At 43.8% G+C, this 21,572-nt stretch overlaps 1 protein-coding gene across 2 annotated transcripts in view; it reads right to left on the reverse strand.

Moving 5' to 3' along the window:
* CREB1 (cAMP responsive element binding protein 1) overlaps positions 1 to 21,572 on the reverse strand; it is a 75,310-nt gene that overhangs the window by 25,785 nt on the left and 27,953 nt on the right. Inside the window, exons 2-6 of one of the 2 annotated variants that reach the window (XM_038766464.1) lie at positions 21,110 to 21,231; positions 8,191 to 8,337; positions 6,827 to 6,927; positions 1,733 to 1,875; positions 846 to 1,028 (exon numbers count right to left, since the gene is read on the reverse strand). In XM_038766464.1, the coding sequence (XP_038622392.1) occupies positions 846 to 1,028; positions 1,733 to 1,875; positions 6,827 to 6,927; positions 8,191 to 8,337; positions 21,110 to 21,223 (688 nt within the window). In that variant the 5' untranslated portion in view covers positions 21,224 to 21,231. The remainder of the gene's footprint in view (positions 1 to 845; positions 1,029 to 1,732; positions 1,876 to 6,826; positions 6,928 to 8,190; positions 8,338 to 21,109; positions 21,232 to 21,572) is intronic. The other variant, XM_038766465.1, reaches the window with a different exon arrangement.

The following is a 21,572-nucleotide window of genomic DNA, read 5'->3' on the forward strand; positions in this document are numbered from 1 at the left end:
TCCAAAAGTTGATGACATAAGCTGCCTGAACATAGAACACTTTTTAGGAGTAGAAATTTTCCAATTACTGAAGCTTGCATATTTCACTTTTAAAATAAAGTCAAGAATACATCTTTAAATATATTCATTTGACTCACATTCATAGGAAACTCAGATTCCTTTCTTTAAAAGACTAGAAATTAATCAAATGGGAGTGGTCTCATCAAAGTAAAGAGATAATAGAAAGAGAAGTGATGAGGGCTTGAATGCTTGGGTTTGAATGCTTGACAAATGATTAGAGAGAAGATCCTAACTAGCAATATATATTCTTTGCTAAAAAGGGAGGGGGGTGTTTTTTCAGCTCACCATTTTTATTGTAAAAGCAAAAAGAGCAGATTCTGGTCTGGAGAAAGCAAAGAAAATATCAAACTCTGCATAAAGAAAGAGACAAATCATTTCTTTAAGAATATGAAAGAGGTGTTTTTTGTTGTTGTTCATTTTTACCGTAAGTTTTGGTGCAAAAGAATTGATGGAAAGTTTTTGTTTTCTTTCTTTTTCACATGGGCATAAAACTTCGGCAGTAATTTATTGAGCCCCTACTATATGGACAATACTGTACAAGACTTGGAGAAACAATGAAAGCAAAGCACACAGACCTCAGCTTCAAGGACTTTACAATTTAATGTGTCTGAAACCAAGGAAGTATTCTATGCAACACTGACTTTACTCCATTAACAAAAGCATTTCCAAAGATCTAGGTCAAAGCTAATGCTCCACAACACTCCATTTACACTGCACTTCCTTACCCTCAGCTAATCTAGCAAATTAAATTCTTCTGACCAGTTCTGAAATTTTAAGTCCCCTACCTTGTACAACCACTTGATTGCTGGGTACCAGGATCTGCTGTCCATCAGTGGTCTGGGCATATTGCAGGATGGTGGTGCCAGGCTGAGTGGCAGCGGCGTTGGTCATAGTTAACGTCTGAAGGCCCTGAACCCCATCCGTGCCATTGTTAGCCAGCTGTATTGCTCCCCCCTGGGTTATGGCAACTAAAACCCAATGGATTTGAAAGTTAAAAGGATAATTAATACCATACATAGTTAATTACCATACACAAATTCAGCTGGAGAACACAACTTGACATGCTTGGAGATCATATCACTTCAAACTAGATTATTTTAGAATGACACGTTGGAAGTGACACATAGGAGTCCTGATTTCCTACCATATAACTGAGTTAATATGATTACACTGTAAGTTATCTATTGAAAAACAACAGTCAAGTCTCAGTGTCCACTAACAAATGGCAACAAGGTGATTATTTAGCTTAGTCCCTCAGCTTTTTCTTGGCTACCTGTCAGGTGATTCTCAATGCTTTCTCCAACTTCCCCTGTTCTTGTTCTCTGGCCCATTTTACTTCTACTGAGATACAATCATTCTTTCTCCTACAGAATCATGCGTCATCCCTCTCTCACAAACACATCTATCCCCCTTGCCCCCACACACATACACACCCCGCACCAAACTCATTCTCCTATGCCTTCATCAGTTAGTTGGCCACATAAACCAAAACACAATCTGCCCTCCAATTTAAATACTCAAAGGGAAAAGAAGGAATACTATGCAAAATTGTATTCCTCTGCATGTGTAAATATAATAAAGGAAAAGAGCAAGTCTGACAAAATCTGGAAACATATATTGAAAAATCATGCCTTACTCATGTAAATTGAATTTAACTGCTCAGATCACTTACTATATTGCCCACTGCTGGTTTGGTAAATTGGAGTTGGCACCGTCACAGTGGTAATGGCAGGTGCTGACGTCTCCTCTTCAGACTTCTCCTCCTCAATCCTGGGAACCCCTGGGGCATCCGAGGACAAGTCATTCAAAATTTTCCTAGTGAAACAGCACATTGTAAAAATTAACTTTCAAAGGAGAAACAAAACCAAATGTAGTAGGAATAGCAATGAACAGGGAATTGTTAAATGAGAAAAGAAAAGAGAAAAAAGAGAGCTATTAAACATCAGTCAATGAATAGTGTTTGATTGAGTGTGTCCAAAGACATGATCCCTGCCTTCAAGGAGTGGATGTAAGTGCGTAAGTGTGGAGATGAGGCAAAAACCATCTAGGCTGAGGATTCAGGGTACTGAGATGTGCTCTATACTAACTCACCATCAACTGAGAATAAGTCACTTCTGCTCTTCCTTTGTTTAACGTGCTGCCTTGACCTCCTCTCTTCTAATTCATTCATTCATTCAATTGTATTTACTGAGCACAGTATTTACTGTGTGCAGAGCACTGTACTAAGCACTTAGGAAAGTAAAATACAAAAATAAATAGTGACATTCCCTGCTCACAATGAGCTCACAGTCTAGAGGGGGGAGCCAGACATCAGTACAGATAAACAATAAAATTATAGGTATGTACATAAGTGCTGTGAGGCTGGGATGGGGGAAGAGTAAAGGGAACAAGTCAAGGTGATGCAGAAGGAAGTGAAAGATGAGGAAAAGTGGGGCTTAGTCTGGGAAGGCCTCTTGAAGGAGATGTGCCTTCAATAAGGCTTTGAAAGTGTTGGGGGTGGGGTGGTGGATTTGTCTATTGGATTTGAGGAGGGAGGGCATTCCAGGCCAGAGGCAGGATGTGGGCCAGGGGTCGGCAGTGAGACAGGCGAGATCAAGGCATAGTGAGAAGGTTAGCACTAAAGGAGCGAGGTGTGTGGGCTGGGTTGTAGAAGGAAAGGTGAGGTGATGTAGGAAGGGGCAAGGTGATGGAGTGCTTTAAAGCCAGTGGTGAGGAACTTTTGTTTGATTTGGAGGTGGATGTGCAACCACATGAGTTTTTTGAGGAGGGGGTAACATGTCCTGAACGTTTTTGTAGAAAAATGATTCAGGCAACAGAGTGAAGTATGGACTGGAGTAGGGAGAGACAGGAGGCTGGGAAGTCAGCAAGGAGGCTGATACAGTAATCCAGGTAGGATAGGATGAGTGATTGCATTAACGCGGTAGCAGTTTGGATGGAGACAAAAGGGCGCATTTTAGCAATGTTGTGAAAGTGGGACCGACAGGACTTTGTGATGGATTGAATATGTGGGTTGAATGACAGAGAGGAGTCAAGGATAATGTCAAGACTATGGGTTGGTGAGACAGGAAGGATGGTGGTGCTGTGTACATGATGAGAAAGTCAGTGAGAGGACAGGGTTTGGGTGGGAAGATAAGGAGCTCTGTTTTGGACCTGTTAAGTTTGAGATGATGGGAGGACATCCTAGTAGAGATGTCTTGAAGGTAGAAGGAGATGCGAGACTGCAAAAAGGGAGAGAGATCAGGGCTGGAGATGTAGATTTCGGTATTATCTGCATAGAGGTGATAGTTGAAGCCACGGGAGCAAATGAGTTCTCCAAGGGAGTGGTTGTAGGTGAGGAATAGAAGGGCACCCAGAACTGAACCTTGAGGGACACAGCAGGTGGGAGACAGGGGAGGAGCCCACAAAGTAGACTGAGAATGAAAGGCAAGAGAGATAAGAGGAGAACCAGGAGAGGACAAAGTCAGTGAAGCCAACTTTGGATAACATTTCTAGGACAAAGCAGGGGTTGACAGTGTCAAAGGCAGAGAGGTCAAGGAGGATTAGGATGGAGTAGAGGGCATTGGATTTGGCAAGAAGGAGATTATTGGTGACTTTTGAGAGGGAGGTTTCTCTGGAGTGAAGGGGACAGAAGCCAGATTGGAGGAGGTCAAGGAGAGAAATGGAGGAGAGGAATTTGAGACAGCAGGTATAGACAACTCACTGAAGAAGTTTGGAGAGGAATGGTAGGAGGGAGATAACAGGAGGGAGCTGTGGGGTCAAGGGAGGGGTTTTTTTAAGATAGGGGTGATAAGAGCAAGTTTGGAGAGCAAATGTTTGAAGAAGGCTGTTAAGGAGGGAAGAAGGGAGGGGGCAATAGTTTTGATTAGGTGCAAAGGTATGGGATCGATGTGCAAGTGGAGGGGTGGCTTTTGAGAGGAGGCAGGAGATCTCTAGAGATACTGCTGGGAAGGAGGGGAGAGTTGAAGAGGGGGGCCAGAAGAGGCAGGGGCAATTTTAGGGAGCTCACACCTGATGGTATCAATTTTCTTAATAAAGTAGCTGGCCATGTCATTGGGGAGAAGGGAGGGGAGAAGTAGGGAGACGGGGGCCTGAGAAGGGAGTTAAATGTCTGCAACACTGGCAAGGGTGATGGGTATGTTAATAAGGCGAGAAACAGTTTTTGCCACGCAGAGGAAAGGGCAGAGTTAAAGCATACAAGGATAAACTTGAAGAGGAGAAACTTGGCCTGATACTTAGATTTTTTCCAGCAGTGTTCTGCGGCTCAAGCACAGGAGTGAAGGAAGCGGACTATGGAGGTAATCCAGGGCTGTGGGTTCTTGACCCCTCCAATCTGGCTTTCAACCACTTCACTTCAACTAAACTTCCTCTCAAAAGTCACCAATGATCTCCTTCTTGCCAAATCCAATGGCCTCTACTCCATCCAAATCTTCCTCGACCTCTCAACTGCCTTTGGCAATATCAACCCTCTCCTCAAATCATTATCTGACCTCGGCTTCACTGACATTGTCCTCTCCTGGTTCCCCTCCTATCTCTCTAGCTGCACATTTTCAGTCTCTTTCTTGGGCTCCTCCTCTAAGCTCCCTCTCTGTAGCTGTGGGAGACCCCTCAAAAGTTCTGGGTCCCCTTCTATTTTCCATCTCAGCCACTCATGAAGAACTCATTCACTCCCTTGGCTTCAACTACCATCTCTATGTGGATGATTCCCAAATGTACACCTCCATCCTGATCTCACTCCTCTGTAGTCTTGTATTTATTTCCTCCGGCCTTCAGCATATCTCTACTTGGATGTCCTGCTGAAACATCAAACTTAACATGTCCAAAACAGAACTCCTCAGCTTCCCACCAAACCCTGTCCTCCCTGTGACTTTCCTATCACTGTAGACAGCACTACCATCCACCATCACTCAATCCCGTACCCTTGGTATTATACTTGACTTATCTCTCATTCAATTCAGGATTCAATCCTGTCGATTCAACCTTCAAAACAACTCTAAAATCCAAACTGCTACCAAGTTAATCCAAGCCCTTAACCTACTCCACCCTTGACTACTGCATCAGCCTCCTTGCTGACCTCCCTATCTCTTCTCTCTCTCAACTCCAGTCCACACTTCACTGTGCTGCTCAGATCATTTTTCTACAAAACTGTTCAGTCCATGTTTCCCCACTACTCAAGAACCTCCAGGGGTTGCCCACCACCTCCAGACTGCAAGCTCATTGTGGGCAGGGAACATATTTACCAGCTCTCTTATATTGTACTCTTCCAAGCTCATAGTACAGTGCTCTGCACACAGTAAGTGCTCTATAAGTAAGACTGATTGGAGAATTAAAGTGTTCACAAATTTTAGAACACTGGTGAGGCTGTGGCAGTGTGCAGAAGAACTGCTGAAGGAGAGAAGGATCATGTTTGTATTGGGTGGTCTGCCCCATAAGCCTTTTTCCCTTTCCCTCCTCCCTCCCCTTCTTTTTCCATACCCCTGTTCTTCCCTCCCACCACAAAACACCACCTAGCATCTCACCCTGTACTTTGTATCCCTAGCCCTAGGTTCTCCTCACCTGTCACCTTCCCATTCCACAACCCCAGTCCACTGTGGTCTGCTCCTGACCCACTGACTCCTCTTCCGTGCCATCACCAAGACTGTGGCTCTCTCCTGCCCCTTGTCCTCAAGAGGCAGAGAGGGCCTCATCTTCTTCCTGTCTCCCTGGCCCTCAAGGAAAGGGGATGGAGTCAACCAGCTCCTCAATTTGCAGCGCTGCTTTCCAGTCTACCTCGTCCACTCCTCCCCCATCCTCCTCCCTTGAATCCTATCCATGGTTTGTCTTTTCCACTCTCTACAACTGCTAGTCTCATTATCTACTACCCTCAAGGTCCCAACAGTGCAGTCAACAGACTCTGATGCCTTCTTCACCTTCCTGCTCTCTCTCCAAAGGAATTCGACCTCCACACTGAAGATCCCCCTGACCTCCCAGCCCTCTATTTCCCTTCACTTCTTCATTCCTCTGACCTGCTTCTTCCCTCTTCAACAACCATCAGTGTGGACACACACTAGCTCTAGTCATCTTGAAAAGCTGCACCATTTCTAGTCTCACCAACTCGGATTTACTGTTCTCTTACCATGATCTTCTAATCTGCCAGCTCGTCCACACTACCTCCCCAGCAACCTCAGTCCTCACTCCTAACCATGACTTCCGTACTCATGATACATTCTCCTCAATTCAGGCAATCAGACCTCCTCCAGACTCCCTGCTCACCCTCCTTTCCTCTGATGCAAAAATACAAAAAAAAAAAATACTTTACCCTCTCCACCAATCTTGATTCCCCTGACCCCCTCTCTCCTCACCACCTCGCAATATCAGTGCCCAGCCTTCGGTTACCCCCACAGTCTACATAGCTGTGTCCAGGCAACTATCTGCAGCTGGTAGAAATCCAGGAAGCAGCCCATCTACCACTGCAAATTCACAGTATCCAGCTGTAAATTACTGAAATAAGAAAGTTGCTGACTGTAAATGGAATAAAAGTTGCTCAACCTTCTCTATGGCTGCAGAATTAAATTTTGGAACACAGACTGTCTCCTAGCATTGAAGGTATGCTCAATTCAACAGAGCTGCACATGTGAGGAAAATCAATGACAGCAGGAACCCCAAGCAACCAGATAAAGGTGAGTGTGTGTACACACACATACATGTATAGACACATATATAATATATAAATATATATACACATGCGCATGTGTATGTTAATAAGAGCTACTACATTTACTACCCTTACCTGTAAGAAGGTCGTCTTGAAAGAATCTCTCTGCGTTTTTGAGAATCAGTGACACTGTCCACTGATTCCTGTGAATCTTCACTCTCTGCAATTGTGGAGATCTGAAAACAAACATAAGAAAAACGTTAAAATTGAAATAAAATTAGGCACATCTGTAGCATTCTCACACATAGTTTGAGAAAAACCACTAGTTACTCTTCCTTTATGATCCAAGCCCTTTCCCCAAAAGAGAGCAGAGAGTTTGAGAATCTACCCTGAAGAATACTAAATTTAATCCTCAATTTTTCTGATATTCAATTTCCTAAGGTTTTATTGAGGAGGCTTTCATGGACTTTGAAGAGCACAGAGCTACTCTCTTGGTTCCCCTCACACCTCTCCAGCCGCTCCTTCTGTTTCTTTTGCTGTCATCTCTTCTACCTCTTCCCCTATCCATGGGCATCCCAGGAAGCCCTGCACTGGGCCTCCCACTTTTAACCTACCTTTCTCCTACTTCTACTCTTACTCTCTTGGGGAACTTCATCAACTCACATGATTTCAGCTACCACCACTATGCAGATCATTAACTACACCACAGAATTCCTACTGGAAAGAATATGGGGCTAGGGGGTCAGGAGACCCAGATTCTATCTAATCCCAGCTCTGCCACTGACCTTTTAGTGCCCCAAATCCCTCATCTGTAAAACAGGAATAAGACCCCTGCTTTCCCTCCTGTGTAGACTGTGAGGCCCAGGTAGGTAAGGAATTGGGTCCGATCTCCTAACCTGGTATGGTCTCCAGAACAGAGTAAAAATTAATAATAGCTGTGGCACTTGTTAAGTGCTTACTAGGTGCCAGGCACTGTACTAAGCAAGAGGGTGGATACAAGCAAATCAGGTTGGACACTGTCCCCGTCCCACATTGGACAGTCTTTATCCTCATTTTACAGCTGTGGTAACTAAGGCATTGAAGTCATTTGCCCAAGGTGTCACAGCAGACAAGTGGCAGAGCCAGGATTAAAACCCAGACTCCGAGGCTCTATCCACTACGCCATGCTGCTTCTTTAAAGACAATAATCAGTATATAAAATGAAAAGCTACATCCCTAGGAGTCTGACCACTCCCCTGCCTTCAGGACAGCCCATCAGAACTGCAAAAAACCCTACTTCTCATCAAACCTGTTTTCTTTCCTTTGGCAGCAGTACACAGGCAAAAGAAGGAATATATAGGGTGGCAGTACAGATTGGGGGGTCTGGATTAACGAGCTTTGAATTTTGATGTGTGACTAACCTTGCACTCTAGTTATACGTACCTTGTTTTCAGAGGAAAAAAAGTGGATGCAGTTACACAAAACAATAGGAAAGATGAAAAAATTGATTTGACTCATACCTGAACTGTCTGAACTTGTGGAGACTGAATGACTGATGGCTGAGCTGCCTGAATAACTCCATGCACCTGTACTGTCTGCCCATTAGGCAGCTGCACTAAGGTCACCGTTGGTGCAGATGATGTTGCATGCGCTGCTGGCATAGACACCTATAAAACAAAAAGACACACATTTATACAGACAACACAAAGGAAGAATTCTGATTTTCAAAATTAAAATGAATCTTAACAGCAGATTAAGATGACCTTTAACCTACTAGTTAGTTTTCAACAGGAACAGTGGGCATAGGAGTCAAAGGACCTAGGTTCTAAACCTGTCTCTGCCACTTGCCTGCTGTGTGACCTTAGGCAAGTCACTTACCTTCTCTGTACCTCAGTTACCTCATCTGTAAAATGGGGATTGACTGTGAGCCCCAGGTGGGACAGGGTCTGTGTTCAACCTGATTAACAGCACTTAGTACAGACAGTATCTGACACATAGTAACTGCTTAACAAATACCTCTATTATTACTATTTTCCAAGTTTTATCTTCAAATTCATCCAAAAATAGTTGGGGTTTTGGGTTTGTTTTTTGTTAACTGCCCCCAAAAAGGAAATGAACATTGTGATGACGAGTTCCACTGACCCCCACACTTAGAAGGGGAGGAGAAAGTCAGTAGAGTCACTCCTCATTGCCCTTCCCTGAAGCATAAACCAAACTAGAGAGAGAGTGATAGAAGTGGAGGGGCAGGTTGGGAAGAAGGAGAACTTCAGTTATGTTAAGGCAAGGAGAAGCAGGCTGCTATGCCTGGGAGAGCAGAACATGGGGAGCGCTTGTGCCCTGGACCCTGGGGTGTCACAGGGCACAGGGCCAGATCAGAAAGGATCCCAGGGGCTTTGAAATCCAGTGGCCAGGTCTCTGGAGGAGGAAGGTTTCTGTTCCTGAGAGGGGAGAAAAGTGCGAGTCTTGGGATGCCAACAAGGAAGTACAGAAGTTCTTGGAGGGGAAACGTATCAGATGAGTGGTGGAAACAGACTTGGACCCTGGGGCCTCAGGTCCCACCCTCATCATGATGCCTGTGTTTCCAGTACCAGAGACTAAGGCAGCCCAAACTAGGAGGGAGTCTGAGGCTGAGGTTCATGCTCTAATCTGGTGCGGGAAAGGGCCTCCAAACTACAGGACAGGGTAGGGTCCCTTTTAATAAAAATAATAATAATGGTATTTGTTAACGCTTACTATGTGCCAAGGACTGTTCTAAGCGCTGGGGTAGATACAAGGTAATCAGGTTGTCCCATGTTGGGGCTCACAGTCTTAATCCCCATTTTCCAGATGAGGCAACTGAGGCACAGAGAAGTTAAGTGACTTGCCCGAAGTCACACAGCTGATAAATGGCAGAGCCGGCATTAGAACCCACGACCTCTGACTCCCAAACCGGAGCTCTTTCTACTAAGACGCTGCTTCCCCTTTTCGGCCCCAACACCTGAGCACATAGAAGAAAGTGCATCTACAGATGGAAGATACCTCAAGGTGGAACATACAAGATCACACATACACACTCAAGGTCACACAATCAGCTTCAGTGACCCAGACACAAATACTAGCATGGGAAAGTGAGAGAGACAAGAGTACAAAACAAGCAACAAAAATACACTAGAACAAAAAAAAAGGAAAGAAAGAAATAATAATAGTAATAATTGTGGTATTTGTTAAGTGCTTACTATGTGCCAGACACTGCACAATGCGCTGGGGTGGATACAAGCAAATCGGGTTGGACACAGTCCCTGTCTCACATGGGACTCACAGTCTCAATCACCATTTTACAGATGAAATAACTGAGGCACGGAGAAGTTAAGAGATTTTCCCAAGGCCGCACAGAGAACAAGTGGCGGAGCCAGGATTAGAGCCCATGACCTTCTTACTCCTAGACCCATGTTCCAAGGGATAAGGAATAAGAAGTACATCCCTTACTTAACCTGACAAAAGAAATATATAACTTATTGTAAATATTGCTCTTGCTTCTCCAGGAAGATGGGTCATGCTAAGTGGGCAATTTAATACAGTTCATACCAAATCTCAGAAGATGTGGGCATTAGAATAATGAAAAATGTCCTGGACAGATAGAAATAGCAGCCCCCTCCCAGACACTATCACAGGAGAATCACGGGGCACTTATGCATTCATCCTCTATTAAAATGTTTCTCAAGGCCTCTGTGGTGACAGTATTTCCTCCTCACCATAACAAAAATAACGGGATCAAGTGCTTACTATGTGCCAGTCGCTGTACTAATCAATCAATCAATGAATGTTATTTAAAGAGCACTTACTGTATGCAGATCACTGTACTAAGAGCTTGGGAGAGTACAATATGACAGAGTTGATACAAGTAGCATGGTCTAGTGGAAAGAGCACAGGCCCGGGAGTCAGAGGACCTAAATCCTAATCCTGGCTCTGCCACCTGACTGCAGTGTGACCATGGGCATGTCACTTAACTTCCCTGACCTCATTTTCCTCATCTATAAAATGGGGATTTGGTACACATTTCTCCCTCCTACTTAGATCGTGGGCCGTGAATAAATGGGTCTGGAGCTGTGTCCGACCTGATTTTCTTGTGTCTACTCCAATCCTTAGTACATATGGACATATATATAAATTATTTAGGTTAATATCTGTCTTCCCGTCTAGGCTGTAAGCTTGTTGTGGGCAAGGAGAATGGAGAATGCAATCCCCTGGTTTGCAGTTGGATAATGACCCAGGCCTGTTAGGGAGACATCCACAGTGAAAACAATCTGGTAATAGGATTCTGTGAATGGGTGACCCCCTGGATAAATTATCCCATAGGGTCCCCTTTATGTGGCTGAGTGGACTTACTGAGTCACCTTGTCCTTTTTTAAAGTGGTACTTGTTCTCTGTGCCAGGCACTGTACTAAGTGCTGAGCTAGATACAAGATAGGTGGGACATAGTCCCTGTCCCACATAGGGCTCAAAGTCTATGTCTTATACGAAAGAAGGCTAGTTGTGAGGGTCCTATCTGAAGGTGAGCCAACAGAAGGGCATCCGTTGAGGCATCCACGAGACCTACAGGTAGGTGTACACTTGTTGAGACACAGTTTCTTCGTTTTGAAGCTAGGAATTAATGACAGAACATTCTGAATTCTTTTTAACAGGCAGAAGGTCCCCTTCTTCTGGGTGTCCCAAATGTCTCCTATGATGTCCAAGATTTAGGGGAAGTTGGTCTGTAGGTTCTGCAGGGAAGCAGTGTGGCCTAATGGAAAGAGAAAGGTCTAGGGAGTCAGAGGACCTGGGTTCTAACTGCTGCTCTACCTCCTGCCTGCTGTGTGACTGGAGCAAATCACTTCATTTCTCTGTGCCTCAGTTTCCTCATCTGTAAAATAAGGATTCAATATCTGTTCTCCCTTCTACTTAGATTGTGAGCCTATATGGGACAGGGACTGTGTCCGATCTGCATATACTGTATCCATACTGTGATTAGTACAATGCTTGGCACACAGTAAGTGCTTAAAAAATACCACTACTACTATGTTTTAATGGTATTTGTTAATATGTTACTATATGCCAGGCACTGTATTATACAGTGGGGTAGATACAAGCTAATTAGGTTGGACACAGTCCCTGTACCACATGGGACTCACAGTCTTAACCCCAATTTTAAAGATGAGGTAACTGAGGGCCAGAGACTTGCCCAACATCACGCAGCAGACAAGTGGTAGAGCCAGGAATAGAACCTGAGTCCTTCTGATTCCCAGGCCCGTATTATATCCACTAGGCCATGCTGCTTCTCATAATAAAATAATAATAATAGCCAGTCTGGTAGATTAATAAATCAGTCTGGTAGATTTGTCCATCGGTTCAAAGATGAGAGTGCATTCATGAGAGTGAATTTCTTTAAGAGAGCTTTGTTTTTTCTGGGCTCTTGACATTCTGATGAACAAGGCTCAGAAACCAATCATTGTGGTTGGGAAAATATATGTCCTGTCACCAGCAAGAGATACATTTGGGTGTTTTTTTGTGGTAATGCAGGGGGTTTGTGCTAATCCATCCTTCTGCTCTCACCTGGTTACCTGTGGCCAACAGCATTCACTGGGGAGCGACTGGTAGGGAGAATGGGTGCAATCTGGAGCTGCCTAATCTCTGAGGCCATTAACAGCAGCAGAAGACCTTGTGCCCTCATCCACTAGGTACTCAGAGTGCCCAGCATGGGATGGGAGAAAGAGGAGGAGCTTATTCCACTTTCTGGTGAAAACCACAGGAAAAGCAAAACCAAAGAAGACAAAGAATAATGGCAGGACCCAAAAGACACAGATGACCTTCGTACAACTTGACAGAATTGAGCTGGAAACCACAGGGACTTCAGAGCAGGGAGCACGCCAGCCAGGACAACTGTTCAGGTTGTAGTACAACCCCCCCAGACTCCCAACCTGGGCAGATTTGGAAACCCTGATCCCAGCAGCTGCCTATCTGTGAAATTGCCACCTCTGGTCAGCTGCCATCTTGATGAAGACTATGGAAACAAGTTACATCCAAATCCAGTCTTCATTAGCCAACCTACATCAGCCTACATTACAACCTACAACCTACATTAGCCAACCTACATTATCCGTTCTCATTCAGTTCTGCAGAATGAACTCTACTGCCGGCCATTCTGGGTGCTACAGGTGATGCCATATTTTATGAGATATATTCTCCTCATAATAAAGTGCCCCAGTCAGAGAGAATTCAGTATTGAAATGACACTGGCAGACAATGAAAGAGCATGGTGGGAAAAGGCCAGGTAGCCAGGAACAAGGGAGCCACAATTCCCAAATCCCCTTTTTCTGAGTCAGACCAGTAAAAAGACACAGAGTGCACACTCACAGTGCTTGGCATAGTAAGAACTTAACAAACAGTAATTATTATCATTATTTTAAAAAACAAAAAATGGCTTATTGCATTTATGACCCACTTTATTCACTGTTACTGAGAGAGATGCTCACTTCCAGTGTTCAATACTAACCAAACTAAAAGGAGTTCAGCAGTGGAAGAGGCAGTTGGGGACAGTGAAACAGAGAGAATGTTAAAAATGAATTAAAGCCATGCAAAGTCTGCAGGCGTCACATTTTACACCTTGCTCCAGGATCCAGCTTGCCAGAATCTTTGATAAGGTTAGGGAGTCCCCAAGCCACTGGGATTGCTAGGCAATTTGTAAAATCGCAAAAAACGGATGTTAGTCTTAAAGCAAGAGAGTAAAACTATAAATGTATTGTACTCTTCTAAGTACTTAGTACAGTGCCCTGCACACAATAAGCACTCAATAAATACCATGACTGAAATTAAATAGGCTGTCTGGAAGCAGTTTAATTTGCACCGTGTAGTAAGTCCATGGGTGTGGAGGCATATGACTTCCCAAAGACACATAGCTAATGCCTTCTTGAGGTGAACGGAAATGCGTTCTCAAGGACCCCATGCTTAATTTTTCAGGTTGCTGAGATCTTCCTCTACCTCAGGTCCATTTCACTTCCTCCCGTAAGGCACCATTTCTGTAGCCCTTTTGGAAAGCAAAGTTTGGCCTTTCATTAGAGCTATGGAAGAATTGGCTTACTGGGTTCTCCCATGAAGTTTATACAGTGTGTCAGGGAAATAATGTTCAAGTATTCAAAGTGATGATTTCTCCCATTAGTGGCATAATGGAAGTCTGGAAGGTTGATCACCGCTAACAAAAAAAGAAGCTCTTTAGTTGAGTCACCCTTCCTCGTGGAGCTTGTTTTTTTCCTGAGGCCTGTATTCTGTTTCTTGTGATAGAGGACCCCTGTAAAAACTGTTTCTGGGAGGCGGAGCAATTAAATGTTTTACATGTTTGATGAGGGACAGCATGACTTCTATCTACTTACAGAAGAATTTCCTCACTAGCTGCTGGAACACTTTCATACCTTTGTACAATGCCACTTTTTGGTCTGGAGGTAAGCTGTTGGAAGGAGCCTGAGTCACCCCACTATCTGATATAGGTGAGGATTACTTATAATAATGATGGCATTTATTAAGCACTTATTATGTGCAAAGCACTGTTTTAAGCGCTGGGGAAGTTACAAGGTGATCAGGTTGTCCCACTGGGGGCTCGCAGTCTTAATCCCCATTTTTTGCAGATGAGGTAACTGAGGCACAGAGAAGTTAAGTGACTTGCCCAAAGTCACACAGCTGACACTTGGTGGAGCTGGGATTTGAACCCATGACCTCTGACTCCAAAGCCCATGCTCTTTCCACTGAGCCATGCTGCTTCTTCTTTCTTCTACTTGAAATTGCAGTGCCTGTTAGATCTGAGCCCCATGTGTACCCCCAAATTTTCTTAAAATTTCTGAAAGAGATAGGGAAGGGTCAAATGAAGGAGGGACAGGCAGACACCATGTTCATCCTGGGAAAAGTCATATGAGTGGGAAAAGGTAACAAAGGAGAGCTATGAAAACGACCTTAAGGCTTGTTCAGTGAAACAAAACATGAGCTTAATCAAGTAATTATAAGTGTTCCATTCTGGCAGGAGAAAAAGCTACATTGAAAGGAAGGCGAACAGGAGAAAGAGTGTGGGTGGGTGTGGCTACAGCCTTCTGATTTTTTCTATTCAGTGATTTCCAACTGGGGCAGACAAAAGTGGGGAACAGGGACAAACAGGTGACATGATATATGAGCAGGTGGGAAGGATGCTTGGGGGGAGGTGCAGTAAGGGCAAGTGTACGCAAGCAGTTCCTGAGCACGCAGTAAGTGCTTAACAAATACCAGAATTATTATTATTATTTAAATACAATGGGAAGGCGTTTCTGTTTGAAGTAGAGGTGGATGGGTAACCACTGGAGGTTCTTGAGGAATTGAGAAACATGACCTTAATTTTTTTTGTTCGGTTTGGTTGGGTTTTTTTTTAAGAAAAGTGATCCAGGCAGCAGAGTGAATTATGGACTAAAGTGGGAAGAGGGAGGAGACAAGGAGGTCAGCAAGGAGGCAGATGCAGTAGTTAAGACAGGATAGGATGAGAAAAAGTACTTGGATCAGCATAGTATCAATTTGGATGGAGAGAAAAAGGTGGATATTAGCAATGTTGTAAAAGGTAGAACTGACAGGATGTGGGGACAGACAGAATATGTAGTTTGAATGAGATGAGTCAAGGGAAACACCAAGGTTATGGCCTTGTGAAACAGGGAGGATGGTGGCTGACTGAAGCGGCTGCCATGTATACCCATCCCTCCAGTTTGCTCCCCTTGGCTTCAACAGGAATGGTGCTAGATCCTCTGAAGAGGAGGAGAAGCTTTTGGCCAGAGAGGAAGTGCTCCCTTAGGGGAGACTTGGGAGAAGTAGTAATACGGAGTAATAGTAGTAGTACAATTTACTGAGCAATGACTTGGTGCGCTGAACAGAATACAGAATAAAGAAGTGTCCCCTGCCCACGAGAAACTTACACTCAGAGGAATTAGTATTATTAGTATTATTATTATGAAGATAATTGTGGTGCTTGTTAGGCACTTACTATCAATCAATCAATCACTGGTATTTAGTGAACACTTATTGTATGTACAGTATTGTACCAAACGACTGGGAGAGTACAATATAAGAGTTAGTACACATGTTTCTTGCCCCTAAGTACCATATTAAGTATTAGAGTGGACACAATGTAATCAGCTCAGATACAGTCCCTACTCTGCATGGAGCTCCAAATATAAAAGGGTGGGAGAAAAGGCGTTTATTTAATCCTCATTTTAAAGATGAGCAATCTTAGGCACAGAGAAGTTAAGTAAAATGCCCATTCTCAGTCCTGTGTTCTTTCCATTAAGTCATGCTACTTCTCAATCTAGGGTCACTCTTCATTTTACCTGAAAGCCTTTTCCCCCTCAGTATTCTCGTGTTCAGTCAGGGCACTGCTGGGAGGGGAGACTCCCGTCCCAAAGTCCACATTGCCCAGGGAAGTTCAATTCACTGAAGGTGAATAACTAAAAATTAAGTGTATTCCTCCAGAGAGCGAAGTTCAATTCATCATGAGGAATAAATTTTGAATGGCTCGACGTTTCTGACTCTGGTCTCTCACTGTCGCCATGCTGATCTTCAAACCCGTTCTTGAATGACAGGTGGCGGGAAAATTAGACACAAGTTTGAAGTCAGAGAGGAAGAAGCCATCAGAGAATGAGAAGTTTAAAATACTGGTGAAGGACAGAGAGGACAGTGGGAGCTACTGATTTTAGTAGGTGAAGGAAGAATAGGATCTGAGCCACAGGTAGATGGGGTGGATTTAGAAAGTAGGCAGAAACCTCCTCCTGAGAAGCACCTGGGAATGGGAGAAAAAGGAGAATGTGATTATAAAGTAGTGAGAGGGTGACTGGGAGATTTTGAAAAGTTTTTTCAAAACCTTTTAGACTGTGAGCCCACTGCTGGGTAGGGACTGTCTCTATATGTTGCCAACTTGTACTTCCCAAGCGCTTAGTACAGTGCTCTGCACACAGTAAGCGCTCAATAAATACGATTGATTGATTTATTTTTTTTCCCCATGGTATTTGTTAAATGCTATATGTGCCAGGCAGCGTACGAAGTGCTGGGGTAGATACAAGCTAATCAAGTTGGACACTGTCTAGGCCCCACATGGAGCTCCCAGAGTCTCCATTTTACATATGAGGTAACTGAGGTACAGAGAAGTTAAGTGACTTGCCCAAGGTCACACAGCAGACAAGTTGTAGAGCAGGATTAGACCCAGGTCCTTTTGATTCCCGGACCTGTGCTCTATCCACTAGACCACACTGCTTCATGCCTGGTTTCAATTTTACCAAAAAAATAGCTGGCGACATCATCGGGGGCGTTAATAACAATACAATTGTGGTGTTTGCTATGCGCTTACTATGTGCCAGACACCGTACACAGCCCAGGAGTAGATAATGGGTCTGGATACAATCCATCCCACATAAGGCTTACAGTGTTAATCCCTATTTTACAGATCGGTAAACTGAAGCACAGAGAAGTTAAGTGACTTGCCCAAAGTCACACAGCAGACAAGTGGCAGAGCAGGGATCTGAACCTAGATCTTTTGAATCCCAGGCCAGTACTCTTTCCATTATGCCATCCTGCTCCACTGCATGAGGACAGGGACATCAAGAGGGAGTTAAGAGTTGGGAAAATTTGGTGGGGAGTATAGTTATGAGAATCAATGGGGTAGGAATTGGAGAGTTTTTAAGCAGAAAAACCAAACTGGAATGTAACAAGACAGAATTAATTTCTAATGGCAATAGCTGGACAGGAACCTAGATTGCCATCAACTGCCTTTGGCCACATGGGCACAGAAGCGGAGGAAATGGACTGTGGCCAGTGATTCGGGGCTCAGGGTTGGTGGTACGTGATAATGGTGAGAGCAGTGCAGCGGGAGGGGGCAAGAGAGTGGAGAATGAGTGAGTGACTGAGGGAGTGAGTAAGTGAGAGTGGTGGAGATGGTAGGGTTCAGGATGTGTACTGCAGTATCTAGAGATGGAAGGGGTGGCAGAGAGTCCAGGATGCATGAGTTAGCCTGGAATAGGCTGGGTGGCTCTAAGGCATGAGTTCATAGAGGGGGTTAGGACCAAATTTAAGGGATGAAGGGTATGAGTGAAGTGGCAGTTTAGAAGGTTGGACTGGGAAAGTCAGAGGTGGTGGGGTTACAATAGATGAGCCATTTATTTTGAGATGATGAGATCAAGCCTGGTCCAGCAGGAGCTGAGGATGGGCAGAAATGGCAGTGCGGACCCAAGTTGAACCAATTCCAACCCCAACCAATTCCCAACAAGTAATGCAGTAAGAAGTTCTACCCTGGCAAGACTTAAGGGATGACTGGAGCCCTGTTGGGCAGGGCCAGAACTGGCCCTGGGCTTCACCTATCCTGGCAAACCACCTGCCTGATATCTGAGGTTCTGGCCTGGCAGAACCCATGGAGGGATGGGAAATTGCACCAGGCTTTCCCTCTACCAAACGCCAGCTCCCTGGCAGCAGCTGGGTTCCCTGCAGCTGTTGAATGGAGCCGTATTTATTTTTCATACATGAGCACGCCCAAATGAATGTATGCGTGTCTGTGGTTTTTCAGCATATTTTTGTGGATGCACTGAATAAGAGATAAAAAATTTAAGATAGGCTTCAAAATGGAGAATGAAAAAACAGAAGCAAAGCAAAAGAAAGTTTAAAAGGACAGAGTGGAAACAACCTACTACAAAAGTACTTGAAGGTTTCACTGAATCTCAGCTAGTCAACATCACAATTAATAAAATAACAATAATTACGGTATTTGTTAAGCGCTTACTATGCGCCAGGCACAGTACTAAGCGCTGGGGTGGATACAAGCAAATTGGATTGGACACCAGTCCCTATCCCGCCTGGGGCTCACAGTCTTAATCCCCATTTTACAGATGAGGTAACTGAGGCACAGAGAAGTTAAGTGACTTGCCCAAGGCCACAAAGCAGACAAGTGGCAAGCGGCATTAGAACCCATGACTCCCAGGCACGTGCTCTATCCACTATGCCTTGCTGCTTCCTATGAAGGTGACATCAAAATAAACGAAGCAAATATTTTCAGAAAAATTTGAAGACACTGACTGAAAAAGACCATGTTTATGGGACTTAAAGGACTCACGGGGTAGAACCTCAGAGACAGAATAGTATTTGATGACGGACTCTTCTGCAGATGATCCTCGGTCCTGAAACTTCAGAACCAAGAATCAACAGATAGGAAAGGATTATAGTTCTGCTGGTTTGCACAGCCCCACTTGTACTATTTTATCAGGTATGATCCTCCTAGGCCACAGAGTGCAACAGTGAATAGGCAGACAGGCAGGGGTCCAGCACAGTGGCAGAGTGCAAATGCCGCTTTCACCCATGCTCGCATGTTACAGACAGAATGAGGCGAGAACTCAGGTCTTCTGATTCCTAGAGAGAAGCTCTTTCCCTAGACCAACAGCAGGGCTGAAGTAATAATAATAATAATGATGGGATTTTTTAAGCGCTTACTATGTGCAAAGCACTGTTCTAAGCACTGGGGAGGATATAATGTGATCAGGTTGTCCCACATGGGGCTCACAGTCTTAATCTCCATTTTACAGATGAGGTAACTGAGGAACAGAGAAGTTAAGTGACTTGCTCAAAGTCACACTGCTGACAAGTGGCAGAGCCAAAATTTGAACCCATGACCTCTGACTTCCAAGCCCTTGCTCTTTCCACTGAGCCACTCTGCTTCTCATTATGTATTTAGCTAGTACCTAATTTATTCTGGGTCCTGTAGTATATAAGGCAGAGTGTTGTGTTCTCCCAAGTGCTTAGTACAGTGTTCTAAACATAATAAGTACTCAGTAAATAACACTAATTGACAGAGGAGACTTTGTGACAATGGAGGGTTTGGGGTTTTTTAATGATATAGTAATGATATACACAAAATGGATGGAAAAAAGCTACCCCAGTTTTTAATAGTCTAATTCTGTGAATCCAAAAAACTGTGCTTATATACTTCTCAAGCGATGTTCTGGTTCATTTGATATGGAATCTCTACAATTTCAGTTTGTTGTTTAAAAATGGTTAGCATCAGTTGAGACACTGTCCAGCCAATTTTATTTTTTTTGTAAAGAAATACATTTCATTTCTCCAGCTGGTAAAGGAATTACTTCCCATGTCAGAAACACCTGGAGAAAAAGACTGAGGTTGGCATCTTCTGTGGGGAATTAGTTTCTATTGCTTTTTTTAAACAGAAGTTTGGATTTTTGTCTCTTTGTCATCAGAAGGCCTTGTACCTCTGCTCCGATTTGTCCGCTTCCATGTTGTCTGCTACTGTTGGACAATCCTCACTAATTGCACCTTTCCCCTCTTCTCCTGATTGCGGGAAGTTCTACCACTTTTCCTCCTTCTCCTCCTCTCCTTGGTGCTCTCCTTCTGCATCCTTTCCCAGCTCAGAGGCTGAGACAGCCTGCCCCTCCTCACCCCCACATTCACCTTGCAGGGTCTCTCACTTCTTCCCAAATGCAGAAGCCCCTGCCACCACCCCATCATTCCCCAACCATCCGGTATTACACTATTTAGTTTTCAGCTGGCCTGTTCCCTGCCCTGTCATGATACTTTAGTGTCTCTTTTTTCAATTTTCAGAGTTGGCCTTCCCCAACTATGGCTTAGATGCTGCACCAGTTGTCACATGGACAAGGGGACAGGGATGTGATGCAAAGCCTTTAGGACAATTGAGAGGGCAATTTAGGACAACTCTATTAGGTTGAGGCAGATTTGGACCAAACTGAATAGACTTCCATGAGCCTTCAAGGGACAGGGATGGTGCCTAATTCCCACCCAGCATGGATGCTCTGCACACTGTAAGCAGTCAATAAGTACTCTTACTACTACTACTACTACTACTATTATAATTTCAGCAAAATGGCAGCCATGTGAGGTCACCACATCACTCTACATACCAGCAAAGCATATGTGATGTGACATGTATCTTCAAGCCTGTTTTTTAGTGATGCTGCACTGGCCACCCTAATTGCCTTTCAGGAAAGGGATGTGGGTCTGGAGAATCCTCTTTCAAATAAAACTAAAATAATAACCAAATTTTCTTTTTGTTTAGAAATTTCTGAAATATAATAATAATGATACTTAAGCATTTACTATGGGCCAAGCACAGTACTAAACACTGGGGTAGATACAATATAAGCATTTCACATGTAGTCCTGCCCCAGATTTTAAAATAACTCCAAAATTTACACAATGAATTGCATTTTATTTGCAGTTCTTCAAAGCAGGAAAGGACACAATCATGATGGTGAAAATTTCAAGTTTAAAATGCTATATATAAAAATTAACAGGATGAATACACCCACTAATTCTGTTTCTGTGTAGTCATATAAAATAAATTATCCAATCATAACTTGCATCCCTTTCAGGTGAAAACCCTGAATAGGAAAGTGATTAGCCAAAATCATTTTGTACCTGGGCTAATGTTGCAATCTGTGGTTGTGTCTGTACCGTCATCTGTTGAGTTTCTGCCTCCGAAACAGCTGTATCTCCACTCTGCTGATTCTCTGCACCAGATTCCATGGTCATTTAGTTACCTACAGTAATAGTGAAATGTATGGTGAGTATATTTGGTTGTGTCATTCCTTAAGTCTAATGAACCTCAAATAGGGTATGACAAGATCCCATTATTACTTCCAGTCTCGTTAAATGTATTTTATGCCCTCAAAATTGCATAATAAACATTCCTTAATTATTATTCCCAAGAAATTAGTCCCAAATCATCATGTGCTTGAAAAATCACAGTGTCTTGTCCTTCTTTCATCCACTTACTGATCTGGTCATTACCTAAACACTCTGGAACACAGAAAAAGCAAATTATGAATGACAAAAATAACATGTTTTCTAGACCAATAATAAAATTTCATTAAGGACACCC

This window comes from Tachyglossus aculeatus, chromosome 25, assembly GCF_015852505.1.
Source record: "Tachyglossus aculeatus isolate mTacAcu1 chromosome 25, mTacAcu1.pri, whole genome shotgun sequence".
Taxonomy (NCBI): Eukaryota; Metazoa; Chordata; class Mammalia; order Monotremata; family Tachyglossidae; genus Tachyglossus; species Tachyglossus aculeatus.